Raw genomic sequence first — 14,195 nt, 5'->3', positions numbered from 1 at the left:
TCTCCAATCATTCTCTAATCGATAACTAACCTCAATGTTTGCTGGGATATTGTCCGCCATATATAATCCATTTCGAATTTTTAAAATCTAACTTCAGGTTCGTAATCACCGACCCTGTAGCAAGTTTTAAGCCATTCTGATAAGATTTCTAATATTGGCCACTTTTTATCATTTGGTGATCCATAGTGGTCTATCGTGATTGCTATAAACTTTAAAATAAATTATTTTAAAAATTTAAAAATTTTTAATTTTCAACACTGCAACGAAATCTCGGCGAAGTTGTACGTGTCTTTTTGTTAAAATTGTTTTTTTCTTTTGTCTGATACTTTGAGACCATTTTTTTAATGCACTTCGCTTTGTCCATACACTCAATGTTTAGAGTTTTTAGAGCAGCTGCGGGTGTTACCGCATCTTCTGAAGTTACCACTTGAGGGAGATGGCGGCATTGGCGGTNCCTTAAGTTCCGGAAACACGTTCAATACTTCACACCTGAATGATCACATAATCACCAAAAAAAAAACCTTGAAGTTTGCATATTAAACAAAAGTAGCGTTACTCAACGAAAAATTGACGCGCGAGCATAACTGTAACATTTCAGTTACGTTGGTTTTTCACTGTACGTGCTAGTTTATTGTTTTCGGATGCTACCACATTTACATTGAATGATAAAACACTATACCCACATACAATATTTCAATTGAAACTTTAAGATTAAATTACTACCTGATGGGATATGTACATATGTGTACATATGTACACGTTAATTTTAGCGTTCACCAAAAAAAGCAATCGTTTCTGTTGAAACGATTAAGTTTTTTTTATCGTTTAGGTAATTATCAAAATAATTCTATTTTGGCTTTTAACGAAAAGAAATTCAATCGTTAATATAGAAGCTGTAGCATGCATTTAGATGCTATATGTTAATAGTGAGCTTGCAATGGCATAAAACAACAACTTTTCCTTGATTTACTTTGTTTCGATGTTAACGATTGATGATTTATTTCGTTTCCACGTTAACGATTGAGTTTTGTTTCGTTGATTTAGCTCTGGAACGAAACGAAATTATTTTGATAAGTTATAAACGTAATCGATTCATATAGTTTGTTGAGCATCTCTGATATACACACATATGGGTGTTTCCAGCGGAAGGTCCACCACGACAAAAAAAATAAAAGTTTTATATCTAACGTATTTACGGGCCGATTTGTCTGCTTTTTAAAATATATACTGGCTATGTAAGTAGAATCATGTTTTCATAAAATGGTCTTCCTAGGTGGTGCCAAGGTCGAGATATTTCGAAAAACCGTATTTATGGTCCGATTTGGTTCGAATTTGGCGTATGTGGTTGAAACATAATAAATCATAGATTTCTAATAAATTGACCCTGAGTTGGCGCTGANGCTAGCACTTACCTGAGAAGCCATGTAAATAGCAGCGGCTGCAACTGATATAGGTGATCTTCCTGGAACAATGTCCATTTCGACAGCCTTCTTTGCAATATACGTCGCGGCCCGCTGTACCATATTTGGTAGATCTAAAGTAAAAAATAGGGTATGTAATATTAAAGGGTTCATAAATATGTACGTGCATGCATTTAAGGAATGTTAATATTACCCAGATTGGCGCAAAATCGGGACATAAAATCTGCTGTGGTAATTAAATCCACACTAGTTTCAAGAGCCTTTAGAGTCAACTTAAAGCAACGTCCAATTTCTTTTTTACTTATTTTGCTGACAGCACAAATTTCCTTAAAAGTACGTGGCACACCCTCCTGTCGACACGCAATGTACAAACACGCCGATGCCTTTGCATCGTTCGACCGGCCCTTAAGATTTTTACCATCATGCACCTATGTTTAAAGTAAAATGTATGTAAAAAGGTAATATTTTTAACATTTGGTTATATTTGTTGCTAATCCTATCACTGTATCGTAAACTACAAAATAAAGTTACCCTCGATATGAAACTAGAATGTAATAAAAATGAAGCAAATAAACAAAATAAAGCCTCTGATGAGACCCCCCCCTTTAATGACGACCCCCTCAAACATTTAAAGGACTAAGATATGAGGGGCAAGTGAGGTGTCAAATGACAGAGATTGGCCTGGAGATATACAATAAAGTTTTATTTTATTGAAGCGGGTTGCCACCTGTTACAAGTTTTATTAAAATTATTTAATAAGTTACATGAACTAGATATTACAATATGGGTATCAATTGAAAATGCTTTACTTTTAAAGGACACGTAGAAGGGTTGCCACATGTTTAAAAAGTCAATTTCACTTTAATTAAGGGAAATAGGTAACTGAAATATGTATATCAATATGGGTATCAGACAAAATAAAAAAACTGGACATATTAAGCAAGAAATAAGTGAAGAGTAAAAACATTACTGAGCTAATTTAAGAGAACAGTAATTTGAAAAGAAAGTAATCAGAACAAATCCCTGATTGACAATGTATGAATGTATGTATGTATTTGTAATAAAATAACAAATACGGTGTCGTAAACCTTTGGTTTGGCACAATTATTATTTTAGTTTATCATTATTATTATAAAAAAAAAACAAATTGACTTTACAAGCAGGTGGCAACCCTCTTCGTAATATTTGCAAGCTAAAACTTTCTTAACCCTTCGGAGGACAAATTAGCCGCAAAAATTGTAATTTGTGGTTTTCAAATACCTGTAGGAGCTGGCCACTTAGTGACTTTGTAAGTTTTGAGATTCAGCATGGTTCACAGTTAGCTGTTACTTCCTGCGTTATATAGTTCAGTTGATGTTTGTATTTGAAAGTTGGTATCTCATATATGCGGCTGAATTGCCGCATCGCGCCCTTCCGTGTACCAAAAAAATTTGAAAAAATGTTCGCAAAATTTCGTTTAAGATAGTTGGAGAAGTGATTTTGTGATAAAAGTCTAAATCAAAATGGTTATTTTTTAAGTATTTTGTCATATGTAATTTTAAAATTATACTTTGCGTATACATTGCGTACACATTGTAACTATTATGAAATTCATTTTCTTAGGTTTTAGAGAAAAAGGATGTTTTTAAATGATGTATTTTAGAACGAATTTCCGTCATCCCTTGTCAAATTTGGTTTGGCGACAAACCGGTTTCGGCGTTGTGCCATCTTCTGTGTCATTTTCGTTCTCTCGGAAACAACAATAACAAAAAACAATATGTTTTTAAACTTATATAGAAGCGAACCAACTACGCAACAGAAATTGAAACCAGGAATATGTACCAGGAATAATAAGACAAAAATTAGTTGAATTAACTGTAACAAAAATGTTTGCAGAAAACATTTCAAGCATATTTTACAATATGTAGAATGTACCAACACCACTGTTGATGATGACGCATAACAATTTAAAAATGAAAAGCTTTCAGTATAAATACAAATTATTCAAATGTTTTATTTGAATGATTTTTCGACATAAATAATGCAGTCAACCTTTATAACGAAGCGTTTTTGTTGCCCCCACGCTTCTTCCACAATGCTGGGGTATACTCGCCGTGTTCAGGGTTCGTTACAATAAATTTGTAGGTTTCGGGGCTCTGGTAAATCGTACTTTATAAAATTATTCTCTTACTTACTATCAAACATATAACAACAAAACAATAAGAAATATTCGGTGCCGTTACTTGCAGTGGCTGGGTAACGATTCTTTGTTCCGTTACTAGCCCGTTAGACTGTAGTGGCGTGGCTTTAGTACTGGAGGGCAGCGCTGCTGACGCCAATGAATGGCACGCTGCTAACGTCGGTAAGTGGTGCTCTGGTGAGTTGCGCTCTGGTCGTGCCGGTGAGTGGCGCTCTAACAACGTCGGTGAGTAGCGCTCTGATGCCGTTGACAAGTGGTACTCTGGTCGCGCCCTGGCGTCGATGGCCAGTGGCGCTCTTGGTCGCGCTGATGAAAGGCGCTCAGCTAACGTAGTTGAGTAACACTCGGGTCGCGCCGATGAGTGGCGCTCTGATGACGCCGGAGAGTTGCGCTCGGGTTGCGTCGGTGAATATCGCTCTGATGACGTCGCTTTCTTTTCACGCCGGCGCTCTGGTGGCGGTGGTGAATAATGCTGGTGAGCAGCGCTCTAGTCGAGTCGGTGTATGGCTCTCTGGTGACGACGATGAGTAGCGCTCTTGTATGTAATGGAATCTGATTTTGTAACAGGTGGCAACCCTCTACATGTAGTTAAGAATATAACCCTTTTCATACACATTTCGACTGATACCCATCTTTTAATAATTCATTTAACTTATTAAAAAAATTTAATTTAATTTTTTAACAGGTGGGAACTCTAAAAAAACAAAACCTGTATTGTCTACAAGTCAATCTTTTTAATCTGACACTTCATTTTTGAAAATAGAACGAATCGTGCAGATCTGATGACACTGACAAAAAATGAATAAATGATTTTATGCATTAGCAAAAAATGCATTACTCTCCGAAAAGTGCAAAAATTAGCAGGTTTTTATTTCTTTATTTATTTCATGTTATGTTTTTTCGGAAATACCACAGGGGCACCATGAGCTTAATTTTATTCCAATTTTTCATCTTTTAGCTCACTACTATCTATGTGGAAATAAAAAACGTCAAACCATTTTATTTCAAAGAATGTGTTTTTGACATTTTTTCCGTGAAGAGCTTACGCATGGCTATGCTCTTATTAATATTCTTAGTATAAAATTTGTCGACTTTAGTGGCTTCCTGGCGGCATATAATTTATTTTATAGGGAAATTTCTACTGAATTATTTTTAGTGGATAAATTACATTTACAAAAATACCACACACGTGCACATTGCAGACAACGAATTTTTCGATTTTTATCCACTTAGGCGGCACTGTGCGCTAAGCCGAAGATGTAATCGGAGTGACTTAAGTGTTTGTACAGAAAATTTAACACACCACATGAAAAAATATGACCATTTTGAAATGTTATGATTAGGAAAAAATCTTTTTGCAGGTCATTGAAGGTAATTAATTGACGCATATTTCTGCAGAATTGTCCTTTTTTATAGTAGAGTAAACAACACACATTTGATCGTTAAAAGAGAAAATTAGAATTACAATTTAATGTTGTTGTTTTTGGATTAGGAACTGTACATATACATTTATTATATATGATTCTGCTATCTACTGTAGTTTAGGAGACACCAATTTAAAAATTTTTCAAATGTAATTTTTTAGTGATAAAAAGGGTAATTATTGTAAAAGCAATTATTTATAACAATTTGACGTATTTGTTTTTCAATGAGAAAGTGTAAATATTTGTCTACACGGTTCAAACCTCATCCCGCTATATGGCATGTCTGCGTTCACATGGATTCAACGATAACACGTATGTACGTTTTATGAAACGTACGTTCTATCTCAAGTCCTAAATTTGCACATTAAACGCTTTTGTTCTAAAAATTTATTTGTTTTATGGATTTTGAATGCTTATTGTTCATTTTTTGAAACGTACAAAATTAAAATATTATATTAGCGAGTATTGTGGCTTATTTGGTTTATTTGTATAGCGTCAGCTATTGGTGCTAATAATATTATAATATTTTATTATTTTTAAAATTTTCTGGAATCATGGAAAATATAAATTTTTGTACAAGAATTCAATTTACAGTTGGTGTACCACAATAACCAATGTCAATGACACTTCTTTTAGAAGCCTATGATAAACGTTCAAAAATTTGATTCAACTTGTTCCTCATTTTTTTCTACAAAACAATAAAAACAAATAAAAACATATAACAAATGACTAAGTGACCATCAAGTCAAGGTGCAGGAATGGTATTTTCAAAGATAGTAGGTGCGAGTTCGAGCTTTAATTTAAGCCAGAACGGAAGAGCTTCTAAAATATTGGAAAAAAGGGGATTTTTTGACACTTTGACCTCGTTTTTTTAAAAACCTGGAGCTGATGGAAACTTTATGCTTACGGATTCGTAATCAACACAAAAAAGTCTATCAAAAACAGCTTTATCCAATGGGCGAAAATTCAGATTTCCGTTTTTTCTACAGAAATTTTTGCTTTTTTCCCGCTGTTTAGTTATACACCCCTATGCTGTAATCCGTCGTAGATTCGATTTTGCTACGAATCGTAAAATTGGTATGCTGAAATCCGCGTTGTCGTATCGTAATTTCGAAATTCGTAGGCCATCTTCGAAATTCATAATGTTGGTATGCCCGAATCCGACGTAGCTGTGATTTTTATGTATTTGTCGGAAATTTTGTACGAATAGCAACTCTTGTCGGAGCGAAACAAGTGTTTTAAAATATGTGTAAACGCAAAAATATGTATGTAAGTTGAAGTGTGAATAGAAAAAAAATATTTTCATAAATGTTTACATAATTAACAGATCGAAGATCACAACAAATCGCTCGCAATACGAAAAACTGGTGGAATGCATCAGCAAAAGACCGGACATTGGTCGAGGCTTTGTAAAATGAGCTAAAGAGGATGTGGTGGAATTTTGGGAAAGCGTTCCAAGAATTAAACCGGCACAATACCTGGTGAAATGGAGACCCTTAAAAGGAGGGAGCTTACATTTTATCATTTAAGCTAAATGTCAGAACAATCTCTTAGCATTCTTCTTTGTATATTAATGCAACTGTAAGCTGTTCTTCCTCCTGGGACAAAAGTGCACCGGCCACTGAATCCTTTGTATTCTACTTAATTAAGAAAAAGTCTCTTCAAATAATGATTAAACAATTTTTTTTTAATTTCACTATTCACTTGCGATTATGTATATTTATTTTGATTTGTTTCTGTTAACACAGCTGAATAAGAACTTCGAATTTCACTATTTTAGTTGGCAACGCCGTTGATAGTTACGATCGGATTACAGCATAGCAATTTTCGAATTTTCGGAACGGAGCTACGAATTCGTAACTACGAACTTTCGGATTACAGCATACGGGTGATAGTTTTGCAAAATAATTTAATGAATATCATCATGAATGTGCAGGCATGGGCAGAGGACGAGCACAAAATGGACTACCTTTTCTCAATATTCATCGCAATCTGGATGTTAATGTTGACTCAGTATTAAAAGAATTTTTGGCTCCTATTATGAGTTGCATTCGATCTTCGACTGTGGTCGAAAATGCTGATCGAACAATTTTTCATTTGGTATTATGGCNAAGATAGTAGGTGCGAGTTCGAGCTTTAATTTAAGCCAGAACGGAAGAGCTTCTAAAATATTGGAAAAAAGGGGATTTTTTGACACTTTGACCTCGTTTTTTTAAAAACCTGGAGCTGATGGAAACTTTATGCTTACGGATTCGTAATCAACACAAAAAAGTCTATCAAAAACAGCTTTATCCAATGGGCGAAAATTCAGATTTCCGTTTTTTCTACAGAAATTTTTGCTTTTTTCCCGCTGTTTAGTTATACACCCCTATGCTGTAATCCGTCGTAGATTCGATTTTGCTACGAATCGTAAAATTGGTATGCTGAAATCCGCGTTGTCGTATCGTAATTTCGAAATTCGTAGGCCATCTTCGAAATTCATAATGTTGGTATGCCCGAATCCGACGTAGCTGTGATTTTTATGTATTTGTCGGAAATTTTGTACGAATAGCAACTCTTGTCGGAGCGAAACAAGTGTTTTAAAATATGTGTAAACGCAAAAATATGTATGTAAGTTGAAGTGTGAATAGAAAAAAAATATTTTCATAAATGTTTACATAATTAACAGATCGAAGATCACAACAAATCGCTCGCAATACGAAAAACTGGTGGAATGCATCAGCAAAAGACCGGACATTGGTCGAGGCTTTGTAAAATGAGCTAAAGAGGATGTGGTGGAATTTTGGGAAAGCGTTCCAAGAATTAAACCGGCACAATACCTGGTGAAATGGAGACCCTTAAAAGGAGGGAGCTTACATTTTATCATTTAAGCTAAATGTCAGAACAATCTCTTAGCATTCTTCTTTGTATATTAATGCAACTGTAAGCTGTTCTTCCTCCTGGGACAAAAGTGCACCGGCCACTGAATCCTTTGTATTCTACTTAATTAAGAAAAAGTCTTTTCAAATAATGATTAAACAATTTTTTTTTAATTTCACTATTCACTTGCGATTATGTATATTTATTTTGATTTGTTTCTGTTAACACAGCTGAATAAGAACTTCGAATTTCACTATTTTAGTTGGCAACGCCGTTGATAGTTACGATCGGATTACAGCATAGCAATTTTCGAATTTTCGGAACGGAGCTACGAATTCGTAACTACGAACTTTCGGATTACAGCATACGGGTGATAGTTTTGCAAAATAATTTAATGAATATCATCATGAATGTGCAGGCATGGGCAGAGGACGAGCACAAAATGGACTACCTTTTCTCAATATTCATCGCAATCTGGATGTTAATGTTGACTCAGTATTAAAAGAATTTTTGGCTCCTATTATGAGTTGCATTCGATCTTCGACTGTGGTCGAAAATGCTGATCGAACAATTTTTCATTTGGTATTATGGCGCTCATTCGATGAAGAATAGCGCTATTGTGTATTTCGCTCGTTTAGGTTGTTCACAATAGTATATTTTTCACCGCCGAGAAGCTTTGTTAACAAGTCGAGGAAACTAAATAGTGTGCTTATACATATGTACATTAGACTGCATCACTCCCCATACAAAAAAAAATCGGTACTATTTTTCCATTGGAATTATAAAATCTATTATATTTTAAGACGNAATTGGTATGCTGAAATCCGCGTTGTCGTATCGTAATTTCGAAATTCGTAGGCCATCTTCGAAATTCATAATGTTGGTATGCCCGAATCCGACGTAGCTGTGATTTTTATGTATTTGTCGGAAATTTTGTACGANCATTTTGTTTGAAAAAATCTCCTCAAATGACAGAACGGTTTGAGCTTAAAAAATTTGCATAAAAATATAAAAAAAAATTTTTTTTAAAAATTCAACGGAATCGTAATGAGATTTTTGAAGCTGTTTTTTAACTTTTTTCAAAGATTGGTATAAGANTTGTCGGAGCGAAACAAGTGTTTTAAAATATGTGTAAACGCAAAAATATGTATGTAAGTTGAAGTGTGAATAGAAAAAAAATATTTTCATAAATGTTTACATAATTAACAGATCGAAGATCACAACAAATCGCTCGCAATACGAAAAACTGGTGGAATGCATCAGCAAAAGACCGGACATTGGTCGAGGCTTTGTAAAATGAGCTAAAGAGGATGTGGTGGAATTTTGGGAAAGCGTTCCAAGAATTAAACCGGCACAATACCTGGTGAAATGGAGACCCTTAAAAGGAGGGAGCTTACATTTTATCATTTAAGCTAAATGTCAGAACAATCTCTTAGCATTCTTCTTTGTATATTAATGCAACTGTAAGCTGTTCTTCCTCCTGGGACAAAAGTGCACCGGCCACTGAATCCTTTGTATTCTACTTAATTAAGAAAAAGTCTNTCCAGCTTACTTATATCTTAATATTTTTCCAAAATATTTTAGTGAACGTCTTAGAATATAATAAAGTTTATAATCCCGGCGGAAAAACCGCAACTTTTTTTGGTGATGCAGTCTAATGTGCATATGTAAATTTGTGCAAATTAAAATGAAATAAAAAAGAAAGCGAGTTTATAAAAACGTGTTAAAAATTAGTACAATAGAGTTCTGGTTGAACGATTCATCAGAGGATGAGAGCTTAGAAAACTGCCCAGGAGCAGAAAACGTTTAAGAGAGTTTAAGTGTAGTATTTCCAATATATTTTGGCATACAATATATTTAAGAAATTTTGTGATCCGAATCTATTTAAAATATATTAAAACTATAAAGAGCTCTATGTTTGTTCTCAGAGATCGTGCCAACAGAGTATTGGGATTTTCTTTCATAAGTAAAAAGTAGTATTCACGACGTTAGAACTGCATGAAATTAATAAAACTTGTTTAAAATTAGTGTATAGCCGCCAAAAAGTAAGAAAACAAATGCAAAATCATACATTTTTCACAATTTTCAAACACTTCGCTATACCAACGAAAGCCAACTTCTATTCGACAGAAAATTCGATACTCAACGAAAATTTCGACAGGCTTGCATAGCTCATAATACGAATTTCACTTTCGATCTTCGATAGCCACATCAGTACCCTCCGTCTTGCAATTAGCTGCTGCGTTTTCGCTTTTGGGAAGTTGAAGTTTTCTGCACGTAGTGGGTCAGGATTACCTAATAGGAATGGCTCAGAGTACAATGAGCGAGACGATAAAATGTGTTCTTCAAGAAGTCGAAAATAAGCTTTAAAGGAAATTCATAAAGTTTAACCCAGAAAACTCGGTAGAATGCATTGATACATTCTTGAGAAAATACAAAATTCCTGGCGGTTTGAAAAATGATTATCGGGCCGCCAGTGTACATACTTGGGCAATAGACTAGACCGACGATTATGTTTTTTGGTTCAATAGAATTTGGACAGAGCTAAAACTATATTCGGGATATGTAATATAACCATTCAAAGTTTCCGAAAAATGCATATTGATACAGAATGAAAATGCGTTTTGTATGGAATTTCAAAAGTGTTACATCAGACTACAAACATTTTGTAGTCTGATTTAACACTTACAAAATTCCATACAAAATTAATTTTCACTCTGTTTTAGTATGAATTTTTCAGAAACTTTGAAGGATTATTCTCAATATCCTAAATATAATTTTGGCTCTGTCCAAATTCTATCGCAAAAAACTTAACAGTCGGCCTAGTCTATTGGGTATGAATAAAATTTATAAAACTTATTTTTAATATTGTTATTGAGCTTTGTACCACGATTATTTTATAAGGAAAATGGAAAAAGCAACAAAGACTAAGCGGTAGAAGTTATAGCATCATCGATGTGCAAATTCAGAAGCGTTAACCCCTGAGCTATGCACACCCCGTAAACTAGTGTTGCTAATTCATTTTCCTTATTCAAGCTACTTCTATCAAGTGCAGCTGATTTGCCGCTATTTAAACTTGACAGCGTGGTTGCTGTTGTCAATTATATACATGCATTTGCTTTTCAGGAGTGCAATGGGGTATAGTCGTTGCGCTGGCTATGCAGTTACAGTTGCATGGCTATACTCAATCCCGACTCTTGCGTCCTCGTTCGCGCACTCTGGGCAACGTGAACAACCTATGTGCAAGATGCGGTAACCAATCCGAGTGGAGCCTTGGGTCACGGCAGAAAGAGAGGGAGCCTCGGTGGGGCCACTCCGACTTATTTGGTTTAAGGGCTCACTGGAGTCTGCAGCGTCTGTTGACCAGTAGGTGCGGCTGCAAGCGGGTGTATGCTTGGAGCAAGCGGCTCGCTATATAAACGTGTATTTGGTTGCGAAACCACCCCCGTCGTAAAAACCACTTCCAGTGAAGAAGCAAGGCAAAGCCTCGGATGAGACCCCCCTTATGATGACGATCACGGCAAACGTTTAAAGGACTACGATTTGAGGGCATGCACCTGGAATGTCCGGACCCTTAATGGGGAAGGTGCCTCTGCCCGCCTGGTTGATGTCCTCGTAAGGACAAAAGCTGACATCACCGCCATCCAAGAAATGCGTTGGACGGGGCAAGGCAAACAATGCCTGGGGTCTTGCGACGGTGGACGAGCGTCTAGCCACAATCCGCATCAAAACGAGATTCCTCAACATCTCGCTCATCTGCGCCCATGCCCCGACGGAAGAGAAGGATGAGTCGTCCAAGGATCTCTTCTGTGAGCGCTTGGAGCGTCGGAAAATTCAGCCTCCACGATGAAACGTCCGACAACGGATTGAGGCTAATCGACTTCGCCGGGGCCGGAAACATGGTAGTATGCAGTACTAGGTTCAGGCATAAAAAGATCCATCACCCTACGTGGCTGTCTCCGGATCGAAAAACGAGAAACCAAATCGATAATGTTATGATAGACGGAAGGCACGCTTCCAGTGTTTTAGACGTACGCACACTCCGAGGCCCAAACATCGACTCGGACCACTATCTTGTTGCAGCCAAGATACGCACCCGCCTCTGTGCAGCAAAAAATGTGCGCCCAAATATGCAAGGAAAGCTTAACGTCGAAAAGCTGCAATCACAACAGACAGCCAGTGTTTTCGCTACTCGACCCTCACACCTGCTCTCAGAGAGCACTCTTCAACCAACGGGCATATGCGAACAGTGGAACCACATTTCCCGCTCATTAAGTACCGCCGCCGAAGAAGTAGTCGGATTTCAGCGAGCCCGAAAGAACAACTGGTACGATGAGGAGTGTCAGGAAGCTGCTGAGAAAAAAGATGCCGCCTACAGGGCCACGTTGCGATCGGGCGCAACGCGCGCTATGTAGGACCGCTATAGGGATCTGAAGAGGGAAGCGAGACGTATTTGCCGCAACAAGAAGAGAGAGGCAGAAATACGTGAGTGCGAAGAGCTTGAAATGCTGGCCGACAGGAGGAATGCCCGAAAATTTTACCAGAGAGTTAGGCGACTTACGGAAGGTTTAAAGACCGGGGCGCACTCCTGTAAGAACAATAATGGCGACCTAGTAACTGATGTCCAGAGCGTACTTAAATTATGGAGGGAACACTTTTCCGCCCTACTAAATGGTAGCAGCACAGAAAGTTGTGGAGAAGAAGAACCCGAGCCCGCAGTCGATGATGACGGAGTCGACGTTCCACCGCCTGACTATGACGAGGTACGTATAGCAATAACGCGGCTGAAAAACAACAAAGCCGCTGGAGCTGACAGCCTGCCAGCTGAGCTATTCAAGTACGGCGGCGAGGAGTTGATAAGGTGCATGCATCAACTCTTGTGCAGAATATGGTCAGATGAACGCATGCCCGACGACTGGAATTTAAGTGTGCTCTGCCCAATCCACAAGAAAGGTGACCCCGCCATTCGCGCCAACTACCGCGGGATCAGCCTTCTAAGCATAGGTTACAAGAACTTATCGAGCGTATTGTGTGAAAGACTGAAGCCCACGGTCACTGAACTGATTGGGCCTTATCAGTGTGGCTTTAGACCTGGCAAATCCACCATAGACCAGGTATTCACAATACGCCAAATCTTGGAAAAGACCCGCGAGAAAAGGATCGACACTCACCACCTATTTGTCGACTTTAAAGCCGCTTTTGACAGCACTAAAAGGAGTTGCCTATACGCCGCTATGTCTGAATTTGGCATCCCCTCAAAACTCATACGGCTGTGTAAAATGACGTTGAGCAATACCACCAGCTCCGTCAGAATTGGAAAAGACCTCTCCGAGCCGTTCGCCACAAAACGGGGTTTCAGACAGGGCGACTCCCTTTCATGTGACTTCTTTAATCTGATGTTGGAGAAGATAATAAGAGCTGCAGAACTGAACCGCTCAGGAACAATTTACTACAAGAGCGTGCAATTGCTGGCTTATGCCGATGACATCGACATCATCGGTAACAAAAACCGCGAAGTCTGTTCTGCCTTTTCCAAGTTGGATAAGGAAGCAGATCGCATGGGTCTGGGGGTAAACGAGGACAAGACGAAGTATCTCCTGTCATCAAACAAACAGTCAGCACATTCGAGCCTGGGCACCCACTACACTGTTGACAGTTACAATTTCGAGAAATTAGAGAATTTCGTTCACTTGAGACCAGCATTAACACCGATCATAAGGTCAGCATTGAAATCCGACGCAGAATCACTTTTGCCAACAAGTGCTACTTTGGACTGAGTAGGCAATTCAGGAGTAAAGTCCTCTCTCGACGTACGAAAACCACGCTCTATAAGTCACTCATCATGCCCGTGCTGGTATATGGCGCAGAAGCATGGACAATGACAACATCCGATGAGGAGGCTCTTGGAGTGTTTGAGAGAAAGATTTTGCGGAAGATTTACGGGCCTTTACACGTTGGCGACGGCGAGTACCGCAGACGATGGAACGGTGAGCTGTATGAGCTTTACAACGACATGGACATAGTGCAGCAAATTAAAATACAGCGGCTCCGCTGGCTTGGCCATGTCGTTCGATTGGACACCGACGCTCCAGCTCTGAAAGTGTTCAACTAGGAACCCGCTGGTGGTAGCAGAGGAAGAGGGAGGCCCCCACAGCGATGGAAAGATCAGGTGGCGAAGGACTTGGTTTCACTTGGCGTTTCCAATTGGCGTCAGTTGGCACAGAGGAGAAACGACTGGCGTGCTTTGCAGAACTCGGCCAAAATCGCTTAGGCGGTTACAGCGCCAAAAAAGAAGAAGTTGGCTGTTCTTCC

At 38.1% G+C, this 14,195-nt stretch overlaps 1 protein-coding gene across 1 annotated transcript; it reads right to left on the bottom strand.

Annotated features, from left to right (window-relative positions):
- Positions 1-1,370: 1,370 nt before the first annotated feature.
- On the bottom strand, positions 1,371-2,994 carry LOC108364202 (transcription initiation factor IIB-like). The gene is made up of 3 exons (XM_017617792.1): positions 2,971-2,994; positions 1,615-1,849; positions 1,371-1,534 (listed from the first exon to the last, which is right to left on the bottom strand). The coding sequence occupies exons 1-3, from the start codon at positions 2,992-2,994 to the stop codon at positions 1,371-1,373; spliced, it is 423 nt and encodes a 140-aa protein (XP_017473281.1).
- Positions 2,995-14,195: the final 11,201 nt, after the last annotated feature.

This window comes from Rhagoletis zephyria, unplaced genomic scaffold (assembly GCF_001687245.7).
Source record: "Rhagoletis zephyria isolate East Lansing unplaced genomic scaffold, Rhagoletis_zephyria_1.1 Rzeph_scaffold_01492, whole genome shotgun sequence".
NCBI classification, from domain to species: Eukaryota; Metazoa; Arthropoda; class Insecta; order Diptera; family Tephritidae; genus Rhagoletis; species Rhagoletis zephyria.
The sequence above is the reverse complement of the archived record's forward strand: the minus strand, read 5'-3'. Positions and strand labels throughout refer to the sequence as shown.